The sequence below is a fragment of the Bicyclus anynana genome, chromosome 15, assembly GCF_947172395.1.
Source record: "Bicyclus anynana chromosome 15, ilBicAnyn1.1, whole genome shotgun sequence".
Classification (NCBI taxonomy): Eukaryota; Metazoa; Arthropoda; class Insecta; order Lepidoptera; family Nymphalidae; genus Bicyclus; species Bicyclus anynana.
The window spans coordinates 12,491,352-12,513,448 of record NC_069097.1 but is presented as its reverse complement, the minus strand read 5'-3'; the positions used below and the strand labels follow the sequence as shown (position 1 = coordinate 12,513,448).

The 22,097-nt window shown below is 36.3% G+C and overlaps 1 protein-coding gene across 6 annotated transcripts in view; it reads right to left on the bottom strand.

Moving 5' to 3' along the window:
* The window catches only part of LOC112048378 (cyclin-dependent kinase 14), a 169,897-nt gene that overhangs the window by 139,019 nt on the left and 8,781 nt on the right, over positions 1-22,097 (bottom strand). Inside the window, exon 1 of one of the 6 annotated variants that reach the window (XM_024085888.2) lies at positions 2,827-3,244. The exons of the other annotated variants lie outside the window; for them this stretch is intronic. Within the exon in view, the coding sequence (XP_023941656.1) occupies positions 2,827-2,890 (64 nt within the window). The 5' untranslated portion in view covers positions 2,891-3,244. Of the gene's footprint in view, positions 1-2,826; positions 3,245-22,097 lie in introns of those variants that run through there. 6 annotated transcript variants of the gene reach the window in all.

Below are 22,097 nucleotides of genomic sequence, written 5' to 3'. Positions count from 1 at the left end.
ACGGCAGACATTGTTCGTCACGCTTATTTAAGCTTCCGTTATCCCATGTGATATTTATCTAACTGAATGAGTAATGAAATTAAATTATTTCCTACAAGACGTGATAGTGAACGGTAGTAAAGACCAATCTTAGAAATAATCAGTTAGACAAGGCTTTCCTATACAGCCTTAAGTATCATGCCGTGTTTATGTCATTCAGACAACTGTTATAGAACTACTTTATTGTATCATTAACATTAAAAACATTCAGTTTTTATTTGCTCTCTATTTAATTTTTCTAAAGTAATTATATTTTCTAATAGACTTTCATATTGCCTTTGAAAAATATTATTTAAGTAGCTGACGCTTTATTCGATAAATGAGCTCTAACACTGAAAGAATTTTTTAAATCGGACTAGTAAATAGTTTCTGAGATTAGCGCGTTCGAGCAAAAACAAACAAACATACATACAAACAAACAAACCAACTCTTCAGCTTTATAATATTAGTATAGATTAGACACAAGAAATTGAATTTTCGTAAAAACTATAATAAGATGATTCAAAATCATGGTTCGCATGATTTCCCTACCGCGAAGATTATTTAGTGTGCATAAATTTAAGACTTTATAGTCTCAATATTTTAAACAAATCATAAAGACCATCAAATTTTAAACCAGAACTATTCAGACCAGATACCACATGGCACGCAATAAATTGAAGAGATTTCTATCAATAGACGCGCGATAAAACGCTCGGTACATGAAACGGTTCGGGAATTAATAATCACTGGTGTAGAATTCGTATACCAAATCGATGTTCACGATGCGTAAAGCAATGCTGACCACATCATAATTCAGTAACAAATGCTATTTGACGGAATTATATATTAGATTGAAAAAGCATATAAATCAAACTTGTTATACTAGCCAACAGCCGCATTCAGTTTATTACAAATCCCGCAGGAACCATGGATTTTTTCGATAAAAAAGATGTTGCTCAGTAAAAGTCCCAATAAGCCGTTCCAATGATTAGCCCGGACAAACAGACAGAGAGAAAAACAAAAAAGTTTGTGTTTTAGTATCGTGTAAACAACTATAAGCACTTGAGAAAACAGAGACAGATGTGATGTTAATATCAAAGATAGACACTTCATTTTTATTTAGGCCCATGTATTGATGTATTTATTTAAGCTAAAACGTATATAACCAGTTACAGTTCGACAGTCATTGACCCAACCATTGAGTGGGCACCTGCATTGCATCTTCCGAGACGAACATCTGACGCTAGGCGGATGCGTCGTCAAGGTCGGTTTTGAACCGATCACCGAGATTTCCGACATGCGAGTCATGTTTTGCACACCTGGCGCCTACTGCTTCCTTTTTTGGCCGTACAGTTTCAGAATCCAATGCATTGAAACTTTTCGATGAATTTATTTACCTTCTATATCTTTTTGGTTTTTTCGACATTAATTTACAAGAGCATCCTCGCTTCGATTTTATCAACTTTAAGTAAATCTTCATTTCTTCTATGTTTGTTTTTATTATCAAAGTTAAGACGAATTATTTGCAGTAAGTGATTATGTTAGCTACGGTAATATAATTAATATCAAACGGCATTACCTGCTTTGTACACACTAAGGTCACAAACATAATTACTTTTTTACCGTGCTTCAAGACTATAGACAGGAACATGTTTATATCAGTTCCTTATTACATGGCCTTCGTGATATACGTGTATGACTTGACGCCGCTGGTTAGTTCAAACGACCACCGTCGAAAAGACGTTGATTTTGTATTATAATTTATTACTATTCAAACAAACAAACATTTTCATTCGAGATTCGTTTCGTTAGTAGAAATGTTTTTCTAAAACAAGTTTTTTCGTAGCAAGCTCTGTCAGTTATTGCTTGTTTTATAGTTTTGCGAATATATTTATAGTAGATTAGCTTTTGGTAGATTAATTATTATATTAGGTACTATTCATAATATGGCTGACAAAAACTACAACATTCTCACAAATAATATCAGACAGATCTTAGTAGTTAAAAAAAAACTATTTATTTAAGTAGGTTCATGTAAATTTTTGGAGTAACACAAAGAAAACAATGTCGTGTGTTTATAATTTTAAATTACGTGATTGTTCAAATGAAATAGAAAAACGAATGGAAAAACTAAACAATATGAGGACAGATGTTTTTGTCTTGGTCTGGAGTCAGGCTTCGGCGGTTGATATTACGATGATAACTAGCAAGTAACTAGTTATTATCCTACCGTAAATACTTGACACCAGGAGAGATCAAGGATAAGAAAAGAATCGAGTGCTGATCCATCGTGAATAAGCAAAGACAGAGTTTATTAGAATGTAATTTTTATATAAGACAAAACTTACCTATACCAAATTAAGGGAAATTAGAAATGGTTGATTGTAGTAGATAGACTTAAATTAGTATATTGAATTACTCAATGTTTTAAATATACCAATTTAAACCCGAATACCGAAAACTTTGTATCACTGTTGGCGTAGAACGCGGTGTATCAAGTTCATGTAACTAACAAGATGAAATCCACGCAGAGGGTTAGAAACACCTTAAGTGCAGCTAATACATGAGCATATTTGAAGGGTATGAAATCTATACTCCATTTAAAAGGATATTCAATGTACTGAACGAGAATAACTTTGAACAAGTAACAGTCTTTACCCCAACAACAACATTCCGGAATTTCAACGGATTTAATTTCTTGTATATGGCAACCAATCATTTAGATATTTCTAACAGACAGACAAGCAATAAAACTAAACAGGTATTGAGTATAAGAGACAAAGACATCTGCAGTTGTACAATTACCTTCTGAGATCGTGGGCAGCACGTTGACGAAGCTAACAATCCCGACGCCTGTTAGCTGACTCATTCACAAAATCAATTCAACACTTCTCAGAAACGTCTGCGGACTGTATCCGTTTGGACGATTACAAAAGCCTCTCGAATACGGTAACACACTTGTATATCACATAGCCCATATAGATAAATCCGCCACTTTTTGGCACTCGAGATCTCTATAATCACACATGCGTATAAGGAGAATTGTAGATTGTATGTGAGAACCCCTTTACGAATGAAAACTGTGCGGTCACTGAACACTTTTTCTCATAAACAGGAGAAATGTGAACTATCACATGAGCGCGACCTAGATTTTTTTAAAAATCGAAATGCGCGCGCGCCGTCCTCTCGCACTGAAGCGCAGGGGCCTACTGCCTCGTTCAGTTCAGTCAATGCTGGACAAACGAGAAACGAATCGGCGAACGCCCGCTCACTAGTTTGCCTACTCTTATCTCAATGACCGAGCACTCGCCTGGTTGCTTGGCAATGCACTTACTTGACTGGTTGCCTATAAACTGCATTCTATATTTTATTTTATTTATTTTTGGATTGGATTTGGATTTCTTTGAATGTAGTGATAATACAGACAAGCGTTTGACAGACAGCGCGTTAGAGTGTGTAACCGAAGAAAAGTTCTGTAACAAAACCCACAATGAGATAGAAAAAAATATTCCCAAAATAAAACATGCCTGCGTAGTCAACTTACGGAAATTATTCCAGTCATTTAATTAAAAAAAAAATACAGTGTTGTTTAAAAATAACCAGGCGTTAATTATTAATAGGCAAACAGAAAGAAAAAAGTAAAAAATAAAAGCTTGCTTGTTAGGTTTGGTAGGTAATCGTCTAAATGACTATACGCACTAGAGAAAATACAGTTATGTTGAAATCACAAACAGACACTTCAATTATTTATATTTAGATATTGTGTGTTGATTGTTGATTTTTAATAATGTTTAATTTAAAATTAACTAGTAACATAAAGTTTAAGACTAGACTAAGCTTTTTGCTGGAAAAATAATATAAAAGTGAAGAAAGAAAGTTCAGGTAAACAGGATTTTATGTATCAAATTAGCGCGGACTGTAAAAAAATATATGGAGCCGAAAATTGTTTTTTATGAAATCTTTACCTATCTTAGAAGCGAGAGGTCGCGAAAACACAAAATCTCTAAAACAGCTTATAGTTAGTCGACGTCCGCTAAGAACAAATTATGCGAGAGGGCCAGATTAAGGGCAAACTTAGGGCCTTAGGACTAAGGGCGGATGAATTATGAATTATGATGATGATTAGAAAGAAGACAATTTTCAAAATAACAATTAAGGAGATACGTTTTATATAAATACGTCTCACTCAGGTCACGACACTTGACAATTGACACGACACTTGACAATTGACACGACACTTGACAATTGACACGACACTTTTCCTTGGAAAGTAAAAAAACAAAGCTGCGTCTAGATAAAAAATTATTTATTTTCCTATCATCCGCGAAAAGCTGGCGAACCCATGCGACAACGTCACCCAGGTCCGACAAAATACTCTCTACGCACGTTTCACCCCGAAACCGGGGCATCCTCAGGAGATGTCGACTCTACAACGTGCAATTGCAAAGTTATAGTCAACATCTCACAATCGGATGATAGCAAAATAAATACATTTTTATCTATTCATGATGAACTTCCGCAAAGTAACGCCTACTTCCTGCTTCTATCCAATATTTAAAAGCTACGACTAACGGATAAAAACCGTGATAGCCCGGTGGATATGACCGATTCCGGAAGGCGTAGATTCGAATCCTATCCGAGGCATGCACCTCCAACTTTTCTGTTGTGTGCATTTGAAGAAATTAAATATCACGTGTCACAAACTTTGAAGGAAAACATCGTGAAGAAACCTGCATACCAGAAAATTTTCTTAATTCTCTGCGTGTGTGTAGTCTGCCAATCCGCATTGGGCCACGTGGTGGACTATTGGCCTAACCCTTCTCATTCTGAGAGGAGACTCGAGCTCAGCATTGAGCCGAGTTGACAATGATGATGATGAACGGATAATTGCTAAACGCACATAATATTACATACATAATGAATTACAAAACATATCATTATTGTTTTCGATAACTATATAAATACGTAACTACAGATGTATTATTGTATGTAAATCAACATTGGAAACACGCGTCCGCGATAGCGCATACCTAACATAACAGCAGCTAAACTAAATACATTGAATCATACTACAGTACAGACCAATTCAACACATTATCATACATTGGGGTCAAAGGTACTTTGTATGTTTGTACATACATGCCACGCGTGATTTGTTAATTTTAGAATGTAAGGAAACATAGAACTAAAATTATACACGTAAACGTTAATTGTGTCTGGATGTTTGAATTGGGTAGTTGACTCATATCAAATTTAATATAAACAATATTAATTTAATGTAGTACAAGGGATGAGGGTCCGATATATCGGTATCTATACTAATATTATAAAGCTGGAGAGTTTGTTTGTTTGATTGAACGCGCTAATCTCAGGAAGTAATGGTTCGATTTGAAAAATTCTTTCAGTGTTAGATAGCCCATTTATCGAGGAAGGCTATAGGCTATATATCATCCCCGTAGTCCTACGGGAACAAGAATCACGCGGGTGAAACCGCGCGGCGTCTGCTAGTTAATTAATAAAAGTTAAGGATTTCTGGAAAATTACATGATTAAAAGTCATGAATTTTCAAAATTTTCCAAACGTCAAAAACTATGTCGTCCATTTCGTGACGTCAAACTTTTTTGTTTTTTTTTGTAACTAATATTTTTATCAAACGCTCTGTTCGTAAGGGATTTGTTACCGTAACGTCATGAAACAGTTGACCATCACGGCCGAAAGGCGTTTTGGCTCGTATTGTCAAAAAAATACTTACTTAAAATTTTCATGTAATCACGTCTTAGAAAAATATGATAATTTTTTTACAATGTCGTAGAACGATAATGAACAATTTAAGACCATATAAAAATAGTGTCAACTGGCCTTTTGTTACTCGCTCTTTATCTCCTTTATCTCATTCATAAGCTACACTATAGTCGAATAAAGAATTCTGCGATCTCTTTTGAAGTTTCCTGTGATACCATTTTTTATTGAATCAAAAATAGTGATGTGACAAAGTGAACGATCATGATTCACTCAATATGTTCTGAACCAAATTAGTAAATAATTTTAATAAATAACAGTTACATCTGTTATTTATTAAGAAATTTCTCAGGCTATAGCTTAATAATAAACGTAAAACCTATTTTCAGTGATGAAAGTAAAATTATTCTAAGACCTTATTTAATTTATATTTTTAATAACTGAGATAAATAAAATTAAATGAATTATGTGAAAATGAAAATTAATTAATATATCAGATTTTTCATGTTATGTTATTAATGACTAGCAACGCCTGTGACTTCGTCCGCGTAAGTAAGTTACCTATTTCAGTATTATTGTATTCCGGAATTATTAAAGAACGAATGAAACAATAATTACACAATAGCAAAGATTTGTTACTAACTCTATAAAATTACATAATTTACACAATTTTTCTTTCAACCGTCTGTCACTAAGCGTTATGATAGAAATTTAATAGAAAGTTCAAAATTCCTCTTTGAGAGTGAATGATCTGAGGCACTATTTTATACCTATACAGAACAGGACATCACTATGACAATAAATATGGAATCATTATTTTACAAAGTGACATTAGCATCTGTCAGAAAATTCGTACGATTATTGATTATACTATAGATGACGCCTCGCTGTTGAGGTAATCTAATCTCCTTGCCAACCACTTTGCGAAAAGTTCACTTCTAGATAGTAGTAATGTCCCTCCCTGCTTGTAGCTCTGAAATGTCAGAGATACGCATTCACCAAAAAGAGGTTTTTAAAACGCTTCGTTCTCTAGATGTGAACAAAGCCAGTGGCCCTGATGGGATTCCTGCTATAGTCCTGAGGTACTGCGCCCCTGAATTATCACCAGTCTTGACCCGCCTGTATCGTCTCTCACTTAGAACATCTCGAGTTCCCAAATCCTGGAAAACTGCTAATGTACAACCTGTACCCAAGAAAGGCAGTCGCGCTGACCCGGCCAACTATAGGCCTATTGCAATAACCTCAATCCTCTGCAAGAGCATGGAGCGAATTTTAAACTCTAAGCTTCTTGCATACCTTGAATCCAATGATCTCCTTTCTGATCGCCAATACGGGTTTCGGAAAGGACGGTCGGCTGGAGATCTTCTTGTGTATGCAACTCATGTTTGGGGTGAAGCAATTGACAAGCATGGAGAGGCCCTTGCTGTCTCTCTTGATATCTCGAAAGCATTTGACCGGGTCTGGCATGACAGCCTTCTTAGCAAGCTTCCAGCTTATGGCATTCCACCGAGCTTGTGTGATTGGATATCTGATTTTCTGAGTGAACGTTCCTTCCGTGTAGTCACTGATGGCTGTTCGTCGGATTTAATGGCTATTAATGCCGGAGTTCCTCAAGGGTCTGTTCTCTCCGCTACACTCTTTTTGCTGCATATTAATGACCTGCTTAAACCTGGAATCCTTGGGTATGCAGATGACAGCACTGTATGGGAGAGGTATACGTCCGGTCCACGCGTCAGTGGAATTGAAACTAATGAGCTCCGAGAGATGATGGTTGAACGCTTGAACTCTACCCTTAAAGAAGTTTCTGACTGGGGTGATGCCAATTTGGTTCAGTTCAACGCAACCAAAACGCAGGCGTGTCTACTCACAGCAAAACGGAGTCCTTTTACTGCATCTCCTTCTTTCCGAAATATATCTATTCCCATCACCGATCATATAGATCTTCTGGGTGTCGACATATCGGCTACCATTAATTTCGGTCGATCTATAGAAGCCAAAGCCAAAACTGCCGCCAAAAAACTTGGTATCCTAAATAAGGTGAAGCAGTACTTCACACCACACCAATTGCTAACTTTATATCAAGCTCAGGTTCGATCGTGCATGGAGTACTGCAGTCACCTTTTTGATGGCTCTGCTAAGTATCAGTTGGCTGCTTTGGACGCTGTAGATCGCCGAGCCAGGAGACTTATAGGCGAAGACTCATCCCTTCTGAAAAAACTTCAAACCCTTGGTCATCGTAGGAAGGTTGCTAGTCTCTCGGTTTTTTACAGAATATATTTCGGAGAGTGTGCACAGGAGCTATTTGAGCTTGTACCACCGTCACCTTTTTACCACCGCACTGCAAGACACCGGGTAGGTTTCCATCCCTACGTCATTGACATTCCCAGGACTCGTACGAAGCGATTTGCTTCTTCGTTTCTTATACGTATGGCTAGGGTATGGAACTCTCTCCCGAAGTCAGTATTTCCTAATTCTTACAACTTGGGCATCTTTAAGATGAGAGTGAATAGGCATCTTCTAGGCAAGCGCGTATCACCTTAGGCCACATCTACACTTACCATCAGGTGAGATCGTAGTCAAGCGCGAGCTTATTTTGTATAAAAAAAAACAAAAGGTTTTCTTAACTCGTTCAGGCTTGCTGGTGGGAGCCTTCGGCCGTGGCTAGTTACCACCCTACCAGCAAAGACGTACGTTATGCGATGTAGCGTTCTGGTACGATGTCGTGTAGAAACCGAAAGGAGTGTCGATATTCATCTTCCCCCTAATAAGTTAGCCTGCTTCCATTTTAGATTGCATCATCACTTACCATCAGGAGAGATACTATAATCTCTCCTGAATCAGGGGCTAACTTGTAAAAAATATAAAAAATATAATAGGCTATGTTACTTGGTGCAGATGTAGATTTCTATTGGCAAAATAATCTTCGAAATCTCACCTAGAGTGTAAGTTTGTCACTGCCGAAGACTACCACAAAACAAATATGTAATTGCGTAAACTAACAAACAGTTCTATATAGACGAAGTTGCAGAAAATAGCTTGTAGCAATAACTATATTTAGCAAAATTTCCATTCGCTGCAAAATGTCAACAATTAACGTCTTATTTGATTCACGACATTAAAAATGTATTACTAAACATAACGTGGCTTTCTAATTAGCGAAACTAAAAATATACATATTAGTGAGTATCTACTAAATAGACCGATCAAGTGCGAGTACGATCCGCGCACCGATGGTTCCGTACAAATTAGAAAATAATATCTATATATTCTATATATCTATAATACTGTAGTCATCAAATCAGTTTATACACGACATGGTACCGAAACGAACGCTAAATCGCTTGACGCTTTTGCCGGTAGGTTTGCAGGTTGCTGGTCTACTAGTCACGGCCGGAGACTCCCACCAGCCAGACCTGGACCAATTAAAAAAACCTCAATCGGCCCAGCCAGGACCTCCGTCTTGTTAATTCACCGCGCATACCACAGCGCTACGAAGGTCGTTAAACTTAACATAACTTAAACATAAGTCGCTATCAGTTTACCAACTGTGTTCACAATTAGACTAATAAAAAAAATACAACCGACTTCAAAACCTAAAAACGTACCCACTAAACTAAAAAGCGAAAAATAACATCATAATATGTTCTACCTGCTGATCAGTATGAAGGCGGTGCTAAGCCGGTGATGTATTAATTCAAGCCATGTAAGATAATATATATAATATAATATCTTATAGATTTAGATTTTGCAGGCAGTGTTGTTTCATGTGGTCCTGTCAGAAATGGCTTAAATTAAGACAACACCGGTTAATATTTCCACGCGTTCCTGAGACAACAGATCAAATCAAGTGATCCTATAGCGTTTCGTTTTTCAATTAGAAACACGGAACTCTAAAATGTACATGTAAGTAAAAATAAACTTGTTAATAACTATTGATACACATTTGCACACAATCTAGGATATACTTTACTTGTAAATCCACACTATTGTACCACATATCACATTACATGAAGGTGTGATATTCTATCGGCAGACAGTTAATGATATTTCCGTTAAAGCGGTAACATACTTAAAACACGCTACGGAGGTACGGAGGTACGGAGGTACGGAGGTATCAATACTAGAACAGACGATAAACAGACCCGTTATTAATTGTCAATCTGTTACACAGTGGCGCAGTGGTATGCGCGGTGGATTTACAAAACGGAGGTCCTGCGTTCGATCCCCGGCTGGACAGATTGAGATTTTCTTAATTTGTCCAGGTCTGGCTGGTTGGAGGCTTCGGCCGTGGCTAGTTACCACCCTACCGGCAAAGACGTACCGCAAAGTGATTTAGCGTTCCGGTACGATGCCGTGTAGAAACCGAAGGGGTGTGGATTTTCATCCTCCTCCTAACAAGTTAGCCCGCTTTCATCTTCGACTGCATCATCACTTACCATCAGGTGAGATTGTAGTCAAGGGCTAACTTGTAGAGAATTAAAAAAAAAAAGTGTAATCGAAACATTCGACGAAATGTTGCATAGATCATCGTCATTATTATCAACCAATATTCGGCTCACTGCTGAGCTCGAGTCTCCTCTCAAAATGAATTAAAGGCTAGTAGTCCACCACGCTGGTCCAATGCGGTTTGGCAGACAGACACGCAGAGAATTAAGAAAATTCTCTGGTATGCAGGTTTTCTCACGATGTTTTTCCTTCACCGTTTGAGACACATGATATTTAATTTCTTAAAATGCGCACAACTGAAAAGTTGAAGGTGCATGCCTCGGACCCCACATTGGAACCCACACCCTCAGGAATCGGAGGCAGAGGGCATATCCACTGGGCTATCACGGCTCTTTTAGCTCGTATATATGCCCATGACACTCAGATAATTATTATTATGAGGCTTTCTAGCGGTAAAAGAATTTTTAAAATCCGTTTAGTAGATAGAGATTACCCCCTACAATACTTCTTCATAATATTACTACAGGCTAAGAAATTAACTCAGTATCAAGATTTACAAGTGCAATAGCTTGGTAAAAAATTGTATAAAAATTAAAAATTAGCTCAACAATAATAAGAACCCAGGGCCTTCCAAGTACTAGGCAACAGCATTATTCACTTCGCTTCAAGTCATTATATGTGCTAAGTTGGCGCATTTATAACAAAAACCAAACATTATCTTTCGAAAAGCATTATATAATCACGTCGCAGTGATATTCGATACGACTATTATGTTTGGTGTTAAGATGAATATAAAAGCGTAGAGGCATTATCCGCACTCTATAAAAACAAAGTATTTGCCCGGTTTTTATCTAGTAACGCAGTCAAGTCAAGCAATGGCTAGAACTAGACCGAATGCTCGTATCTTTTATTTTTAACGCCGAAAAAAGAGGGGTGTTATAAGTTTGATGTCGATGTCTTTCTGTGTATGGGTCTGTCTGTACCATCGTACCTCTACACACGGATGGATTTGATGCGTTTTTTTCATTTGAAGAAGTAAACTTTCTTTGATCCAGCTCACATTTTGCATCACCGTTTCTTTTCTGTTATTATGACAAAATATTCTGGCATAAAACAATTATTATTTTTGTTAATGTCATAGCCTTTGGAGACTTTTATTTCAATTATTTCATTCATATTTTCTCAAAATTTTTAAATTTAGTTTTGAATAATATTGTTATCTGCAACTATCGTTATAAATAAACAAAATTTAATAAAGAATTAAAATTCCTTCCTGTATCTATACGACTACGAATTATTTGTACCTACTCAAAATGAAAGAAAAAAACATTTTATTGTACCTTATTTTTATACGAAGAATGGGAGACATTAAGGGTGAGTCATTAAGCCGTCGCGATTCCTAACGATTTGCATTGTAAATGCCATCAATTGACTTTATTACTAACTATAAAGCTACTTGCAAATTTTCAGATTGTGTGTAAACACTTATTACAACAAAATTATGAATCTTCAAGTAATTTGGTATGTAGATAAATGTAATATAGTAGACCAAGAAACACTTGGGTTGAAAAATTAACATTCTTTACATAATAATAGAACGAACAAAAGTAAACAGTTCTGAAAATCACATGACAATCAATTTATTAGTTTCTGAGAACGAGCGTACGTGACTCGAACGACTAAAAGAAATATTCAACGATATTTAATTTCGTATTTTTTTATACTAAGCCTGAATCACCCAATTTAAATATTCAGAAATTATATTCTATACACAATTTACAAAAAAACAGTAAATCGACGACAGAATCATAGTTTTAAAATGTCGACACAAATTCCGTCTATATCTAAAACGTCAAAGCACATCTTATGACGTTCTAAAATCGGAATCCATGACGAAAACAGATCGTGACATGTCCGCACAAAGAGAACAAATTACTCGCATTTACTTGCCGAACAATAAAATATCTGTTAACCCTAAAACAAAAGCATACCAGATAATATAATATCGCATAAAAACATCACGAACGGGTATTATCGATTGAATACTTCGTACATTTCATGTTATCATTAAAATTTCATGAGGCGATTTCTAGGAGCACGACCGACTACTGTATTTATAACGTCTTTGTGTCAACTACTCGAGCCACCGTCGACTGCGATAGATATTTTAATGACCTATCTTATGCAGGGGTGAGCTTGTGGTTTTATTAATTAGTCTTTTTAGAACAGGTTTTCTGTCCTGACTGCTGAAAGAGGAGTTTTTCAAGTGTTTTATTGTGTATACGTGCCTCTTGCACGCTCCATCCATGGTAGTACCTATGCTGAGCGTAAAAAAAATCGGTGAATTAACTTCGGAGAAGGGGAGTGTTAGTTAACTATCCGTCTATTTATGTACGTATATGGAATATATCATCATCAAAATTACGCAAGTATCTAATAGAATACCAGAGTTCAATAGTCAGAAAGTGTGCTTCAAACATTAGAATATAAAATCACACATTCTTACAGACAACGAGAATTTCGACGGCCTCCGTGGCGCAGTGGTATGCGCAGTGGTTTTACAAGACAGAGTTCCTGGTTCAATCCCCGACTGGGCTTTTGAGGTTTTCTTGATTGGTCCAGGTCTGGTTAGTGGGAGGCTTCGGCTGTGTCTAGTTACCACCCTATCGGCAAAGACGTACCGCCAAGCGATTTAGCCTTCCGGTACAATATCGTGTAGCAACCGGGTGTGGATTTCCATCCTACTCCTATAAAGTAGCCCGCTTCTACTTTAGATTGCATCATCACTTATTATTAGTCAAGGGCTAATACTAAAAAAAGACAGGGCAAGTTCAATAAAATAATGTATGTAATAACTATAGAGCATCGTTTATATCATTAAAACCTCTATGTTTTCAACTAGTCTAAGAAATCCAAGAGTGCAAGCTAACAAGTCTAGCTTGAGCCTAGAGCACACGCTCGCCTCGTAAGTAAGCTAACGCCCGGAGTCTATTTGCTCAAACTGAATTAAAACCTTTTAACACTCCCCACTCCCTGCGTTTGCTTCTTTACATTAACTTCATAAATCCTAACTAGCTTTTCTTACCTAGTGATGCAATGTGTCTTTGCTTGACTTAATATATTATTTTTTTTTCAGAAAATTGATTCTGCATTTTTCGAAAAAAGTTATGACGTCGAATAAATAGTTTATTGATTTACAGCATCTTGAAGTGTTACATATTAGATTTCACTTGATTGTTAAGATTTTGAATCAAAGGAACTCTAAATAACCCAATTAAACTATTATTCGATCGATAACATCATAAAATTTAAAGCTTTTTCCATCTCACAAGATTCTTAGATTTCATGACACGTTTAATACATACGGCCTAATAAGAAAACAAAAATTGCAAGTTTTAATTTAATTTTAATACTACATTTTCCAATCTTAAATGGAGACATCGAAAAAAATATACCAATCAATCGGATTATCATTTTTAGAAGAAGTTATACGAAAATTGAGAGTTCAAGATGTATAATTTAAGCAGAGATAACCGAAAGATGTGAGAATATATAGATATTTATTAAATAATCCAAAATGTTATAAACCTAATTTTCATCAGAAAATAATATAAATTGTTCAATGTTTAACGTAACTGAACAGGAACAGGCATAGTGTCACCAGGTCACCGGTACAATCACTCGCCGCTCCTTTATCATTGGCTCAGACCAATTACCTTACGACGTTACCCCTCTGTCATAAGTATATGATCACGATCTAGTGTGTTTATAAAAACAGTTTCTAAAAATTCGATGTTTCATTGTTGTAATCGTTTTCGTCGTGTAAGGAGCTCCCTAAAAATGACATAAAAATCGGCAACAACTTCTAGTTTACTAAAAGATGAAGTTACGTTTTATTTGTCAGTATTTGTGCCCTTTTATATTTTGTAATATTAACAATATCTAAATATAATGAATTCTTCTGACGGTACAGCAAAACATCGATCAACTAATCGAACATCCTGTGTATATATTCGATGTGTTTGTGTAAAAATTACTCGTGTATGTATTACGAAGCAAATTTATAGTTGTGTGTAGTGTACACAATATATTCATGGGTGTTAAATATTTGCAAGTTTAATTCGTCAGCCTCAAAAAACGACCGACAATTTTGTTGGTGAATTTGGGTGTGATGCATCTCCATATCTAATTCCTCTATGATCATTAGTCAGTAAACTATTATGACTACATAATGGACCAGTCATAGTACGGCTTTTCAATTTAAAAATCTACACTACTTCACTACGTCGTCATCTATTAGATATTCTACTGATTGAATTGAAACTTACTTTTTTTATGGCTCCCGAAGGTATCTTCTTGGCCATTGTACGTTCGGTCCTCATCGTATTCGTACACGTTAAAACTGTCGAAGGAATACAGTTTGACGGCTTTCCGATTCTTTTTTCAAACTTGAAAAGTTCCGTGAGAACTTTGCGCGATCTACGACTAAAAGTCAAGTTCCAAAAACACACAATAACATCCACGGAATAAACAATATCCACAAGCGTCACTGAACGTTTATTGTTCTACTAGTAGTTCGTCAACGATCGAAGACAATTCAATAATAATCCGTATACAGGAAGCCGGTATTACGCACGCAGCATTGTGTATCCGAACAATGGATTCCGAATGAGATACGTTTCCAAACGAAATTCGGCGTTCGAATTTTAAATTACGATTTCGCGGATTCTCGGGAGCAGCAGCAGTTGGGCGAGAGCGCTCGCCGGGATGACCGCGTGTCGTCTGGCAGGGTTGCAGTCTCCAGACCCGCCGCGCCGGCGCCCGGAATTGTGTCAGACGGCACCCAGAGCTGCCCGGCCTTTCGCGGATACACCTCGCCTCACGTTCGACGCATCAATACATTCGTTACCGTATGCAACGCTGTCGCGTAATTGATGCTTTGCATTCATTCTTTTAATGAGGAAAAATGCAAGGCTTAGTTCACATGTGGTATTTAAAAAGTATTCAAAACAATTTGTTTATTTCATGTAAGCTTAGTTTACAAGGACTTTTAAAACGTCTCGTTTCACGTTTGTAGAAACTCTACTACGGATTCGGAAAGCAAGTTCTGCTGAGAAGAGTCGGCAATAAATTCAAAAGTCACTCTTTTAAAACCAACATTATTCATTACTATCATTGCGTAAGATTATTAATTCTACTTCTTGTGTGAAGATGAAAACTGATCCAATTGACTACAAACTTCATGGGACTAAAACTACCTAATCTATTTCTATCTATTTTATACATATGTATTCATCGAATACTTCAAAGACGAAAATCGTCTGGGCTAGCCGACGCCCAGCGGTTTCAGCCGCACAGTTCCCGTTCCCGTAATAATACGGGGATCAGGGGCGTAGCTACCGCCGTATCAGTCGTATCAATGATATGGGGCCCCGGGCTACAAAGGGACCCTTAAGTGTGAAAGCAAACATTAGTAAAATTTAACCCTCAAGCTTCCTGAGAAAAAAAAAAACATAAAAATACTGCTAAAGAGATTTTCGAAATTTGCCGCTCGTCTATTGAGCCCACGCAACCAACTTTGATACAGGGCCCCTCCAAAGCAAGCTATGCCACTGACGGGGATAAAATATTAAAGCATATGTTTTGTGGTTTTCTATTGGTAAAATAATTTTCAAAATCGCTCCAGTAAATTCGGAAAGAACCCTCTACAACCTCACAAACACAAACTCAAAAGCTTTACCTCTTTTATTACAATAACAAACGTCAGCAAAACACGAAACCAATATTCCCAGTAACTGAAATCACTGAAGTAAATGACGTGTCGACGACCGCATCCAATCAGAAATTTTGGAAAATTTCACAAAATCGCTATGCAAATAAAATATTTCACCGCAATTTCACGGATTGAACTAACTCAATTAATTTGCTATACGCCAGGTGCATAATTAAATCGAACAATTGCAGTTCGCATGGCAATTTATTCAGTTCGGGCGATGTGAATGCAATGCAAACGTTCAAGAGCTTTGTATTGTTTTGTACAAGGAAGTTTTTGATATTGAATTGAATAGACTATGAGAGGTAGCCCCCGCCTGTATTATATCAAGGGTCTTCTGTTTTGTAATGAAAAGCTAACACTAATTAATAAAAGGTTTACGAGGAGCCGATGTTGGTTTACTTTAGGCAATTCAAAGGTTTGTTGTTTAACATAATATGTGCCACTTTATTATTATCATATGACACTGTAATAATATGGAAGATTCCCAAAGGTATGTATAATGAAATTACAAGAAAATCTATAACATCTATGTAATAAAGTTATAGGTAGTCCATCAATTTAAAAAAAACGTACTAGTAGGTCGAAAATTGCATACAAATTCCGTTGGTTATACAAATTAAATATAGTTGTTAGTAATATAACGAGTCTGTTAAAACTAGAAAGCTGAATTTTGGCATAAATGTTAAATGTTTTTTATTTTTGGGTATAGGTAAATGGTAAATGTTTTTTTAGGTTCCATCCCATTTAAAGTGAGAATGATTTGATTTCCTCGTCCACATCATAGTGTGGGGTATCGTTGGACAGATCATCAAAAATATTGTGGGTGTGAAAGCACCATTTTTTTTTTGTGGCAAGCACGCAAATTTCACCCCAAAACCGGACTTTCAGTTTTGAATTTTCGATTTCAAATATCGAAATTTTGAAACTGCTGGTTTAAGGTTTACCTATAACGTGAGACCCAATCGAAAACTAATAACAACAAACGATAAAATGCTTACAAATCGAACTAATAGTTCCAGCGAAGTATAGATTGGGCGGCTACAAAGCATCTCACTAAAGTGCTGATGTAAAAGATTTATTGCCTGGGGTCGACGAAGTAGAGCTAAATTCAGCGCTTTATCAACTCGCACGTTTTCCCTTCATTTGCGAATGGACGTAATTACGTCTTTTCCAACATAAAAGGAAATCTGAAAACAGTTTTGATGCAACCGTTATTCTTTTCCTGTTTTATTTGAATCAAACGATATTAAATTCATTTGTTACTGAATTTAACGGAAAGATTTCAATGACTTATTAAAAGGGATGATGACAGTTTTTTAAATTGTATATAAACTGAGAGTATGCTAATAATAAAGCAATTTTGTAAAAGTAACAGGGTATCTGCGATCATTACTTTCGGAGCTACAGGGATTTAAAGGGTTAGTGTTGCGGCGCTGCCGCGGGTCCCTGAAAAACGCCCCGTAGGCAAGTCAACACGGCTTCAGCCGCGTAGTTCCCGTAGAATACGGAGATGTAACATATTCATAACATATGACACTTGCAAATAACGTAGCTTTCTACAGGTAAAATGTTTTTTTTTAATCGGTTCAGTGTCCTGTTACAACGTCAGAAAATTTACCACTTTATATTAAGCATAAATTTAAAAAATAAAGGCCATCGCTCTTGTATTTTGTTTGTTCACTAATTTATAATACATTTAACATTTCGTGCAATCATATAGATATTTAATGAAATAAGATAATTTTGAAGCTTCAGTCAAATTAAATTTATATAAAAGCAAATCTCGAAAACGGTTTGATGCTTATTCTCTATATTGTATTATTTTGTAGAAAACACAAAATTTGTGGGAAAATTAATAAAACAACACTCTACCTACTCTTTCCATACAAACCACAGATTTGACAAAACGAAATCAGTAGGGATATCTAGTTAAATATATAAAATTTCTGTATGTCTATTTGGCATGATGCCATTACATGGGACATGCAAAACCCACTGCATCATTTTACTTTTAGACTTTTAACACATACTCGTACATCGATGTTTTCAATCTATACTAATATTATAAAGCTGAAGTGTTTGTTTGTTTGAACGCGCTAATCTCAGGAACTACTGGTCCGATTTGAAAAATTATTTCAATGTTAGATAGCCCATTTAATGAGGAAGGTTATAGCCTTATAACCTATAGTTATAGTTATAGGCTATATATTACCCCCGTATTACTACGGGAACAGGAACCATGCGGGTTAAACCGCGCGGCGTTAGCTAGTTTCGAAATATAAGTGAACCATTTCTGCTTGTCAATTTTTTATATGTAGGTACCTATAGATTGTAAACCTTGGAAAATTCGTTCATAACACTCCTGATGATCCGCGCGAGGCATTGTTACCCCCCTCCCGGCCCGCGCGGATCATCAGGAGTGTTACGAACGAATTTTCCAAGGTTTACAATCGACTTCACACCAGCGCACTGCCGTGTAAACCCAAAACACTGTAACTTGAGTTACAGTGTTTGGGTTTATAGCGCTTATTTGACTAATTTTGATGAGCTTTATTACCCCAATAAAAAAAAATTTGATTTTTTTTTAATATTTATGGAGATATGAGTATACCAACAAGACTGTAATTCAAAAAAAGTCCTAGTTTATAAAAGCATAAAACTGTAATTTGAGTTACAGTATTTTGGCTTTACTTATTTCGCGAAACAAAAATTACAGTGTTCTCCCTAGCCAATAGTTTTTGAGCCATCAAGTGGAGCATTTCAGCCTGCGGGAGGTACCTACATTCAGTGGCCGTTTGGCAATGCGTGTGAGTGAACGCTACAGTTAGGTTAGAAAAGATATTAGTGCGTCGGGTAATTTACTTTTGCAAAATTATTACAAAACAATATACATATACAACATTATAATTACTCCACGATGGCGTCAACATTAAACCATGTTTTGATTGAATAGGAGAATATTAATAACAAAGAATGTTCTGAAGCTAACAGGCCATACGATAAGGCGATACGGTCAAACAGACCATTGAGCTTGACAACTCCTATAAGAATTCAGAGTTTATTTTCGAATCTCGCTATGATATAAGTTCTTTAATACCACTAAGTCCTCCCCCAAGCCCACACCCCAGAAAAATCAAGCAAGCAATGAAAAAACAACCAGAAAAATTAAACAGCCCCAACTGACTATCAAAATTGGAACATTTAACGTAAAATCTGTAACAAAAACAGAAAAAAATATAGAACCAACATAGAATATATTTATGTAGGGCTGCATAATCAAAAATACATATTATGCTACAAAGATGAAACAATCGGCCAGAATGGAGTTGGTTTTAAAACTTGGTTGGTTAAAAAACTTGTAATTTAACTTAAATGTTAAATTATAAGTTTTTTAGCACATTCAAATCGGGTTGCGCTACTTAAATTGAAATACGGCAACCAACTGCTTACAATAATATCTACAAATATACGCACAAACTGAAAACTCTGCAGATGAAGAAATCAACTCATTCTACGAAATGCTTCGGGTTGCTCAAAGCCAGGCAGGAGAAAACATCGTCGTTATCGCTGATTTTGACGCAAAAGTTGGCCAGTTCAAAATAGAAAACCTTGTAATGGGAATATTCGGATATGGAAAGAGAAACGAAGAAGGAGATATACTCCTTGGAACATAGAATGTCAATTATGAACTCTTTCTTTAAAGCTCGAGCAAATCGAAAATGGATCTGACTCTCGCCATACGGCAAAGTAAGAAACGAAATCGATTTTATTTTGTCTAATCACCGATCGAAGGTAAGAAACGTAGAGGTGCCATGTCCCTACCAACCTAGAGTACTAGGTTTTAAAATATACCAACCGGAAATGCAACATGTAGAAGAAGATATCCAATTTTCTTACAACAAACTAGCTATCATCACCAGCCTCCCACGTAGATATAATAATACAGAACTAAAGACAAAATACTCTGTGAAACTATGCGAATTCTTCTTACAAGACGAACTGAACTTATGAAAACAAAACAAAAATCTAAAGAAATAGCAGAAGAATTGAGACAATTGTTAAAGCTTCAAGAAAATCAATCAATAATGACTACAAACACTAACAAAACAATAGAGAACATAAAAGACTACAGAAGCATGAAAAAAACCTCAATAAAAAAAAGAAGTGACCACACACAAAACCTGGATCCAAAACTTGAAACTGAAACTAAAACCAGACAAGATATCATGAACTTCGCTACAGATTTCTACATACACTTAAATAATAATACATCAAACACAATCTCTTGTTCTAGAACCATAGATTCAATAGGAAGCCCTCCAAACATATTATGTGATGAACCTGTGGTTGAATATGGAAGTTAGCAAACACATTCAAAAACTCAGAACAGATAAAAGCCCTGCTGCCATGTTAGCCCGTCCACTATATGCCTATGAACAATAACACAAAAAATACAGTATTTCAGTTAAACATATTGAAGAGTTATAAAGCCAAGAAACTGTAACTATAAATAGAGTGTTTTGGTTTGACAAGTAAGCTTAATTTGTTACGCTTTTGTTATGACAATACAAGTTTATAAAGATTATTGCAAATGTATTTACAGGATTGCCCTAAAACTTACATGGCTATATAGGCTATATATAGGTTACAAAAATATCTTTCGATTGATACCAAATACTACACATTTTATAAGGATAATGTAGCTTAAATCAACCAAAATGCAAAAAAACTTTTAAACACCGATTTCTCAAAACTGGGTTTTCTGAGATACAGTGTTTTGGGTTTACACGGCAGCGCAGTCCTTCCCTCTGCCCCGCGCGCACGACTTCACACCCGCGCAGTCCTTTCCCCCGCCGCCCGCACATCATGGGAGTGTCATCAACAAACTTGCCAAGCTATAGCTAGGAATACCACACATACTTTTTTATCCCTATATTCCTAATGGAACGGGAACTAACAGGGTAAAACCCCGGAGCAATAGTAATATTAAAAAAGAACGGTTTCAAAACATTAGAAACAATACAAAGAAAGGTGCAAAATATTTTAATCTTTTATGAGATCATATCGACCTTTGACATTTGCTCAACACATAGCAGGCCGTCAACCTAGGAAATGTTTCCAACTAGGACAGACCTAGTCATATGTCACGTCGATTCTTTTTCTACAATCGCAAACGTGTCGAAAATTAAAAAAAAAATTGGAATGACATTTGCTATGGACTGGTTACGTGATCCAGCTATCGATCGGATATGTCATTCTGATACATTTTTCTAGTTTCCGAAGCGATAGCGTTTGTAGAAAGAGAATCGACGTGCCACATAGCTACATGCCCTGAGTTGCAAAGTGTGTTTTCTATTAAAAGTATCAATCAATTGGTGTACACTGTAAATCCAATGTAACGATATTCGTATATTTGGTAGGTATTAGAATTGGTACTTAAAGTATATTTTACCCTCCTACTCTCACTCCATTATTTTTATCGTGATTTTAATATTTTTGTATGAAAGATCATCATCATCATTATCAACGCGTATTCGGCTCACTGCTGAGCTCGAGTCTCCTCTCAGAATGAGAAGGGTTAGGCCAATAATAGGCCACCACGCTGGCCCAATGCGGATTGGCAGACTTCACACACGCAGATAATTAAGAAAATTCTCTGATATGCAGGTATCCTCACGATGTTTTTCCTTCACCGTTTGAGACACGTGACATTTAATTCCTTAAAATGCACACAACTGAAAAGTTGGAGGTGCACACCCCAGACCGGATTCGAACCCACACCCTCCGGAATCGGAGGCAGAGGTCATATCCACTGGGCTATCACTGCTTCTGCTGTATGAAAGATAGTACAAAAATATTAAGGCAGAACAACGTTTGCCAAGTTAACTAATATTGATATTATCTATTAAGTATTTATTTGAAAGAAGAAAGAAAGAAGAAGAGAAAGAAAGAAAAGATCTTTATTTTTAAGTAATGCCACATATCACATTAAATCTAAATTATAACATATTATGGCTTAACTGTCCACTCAAACAGTGGGGCACTAAAGAATGCCCTGTAATATGTGGCACAACCTAGAAAAAGGCCCCAACTCAGCATTTTGCCGCTTACTTTC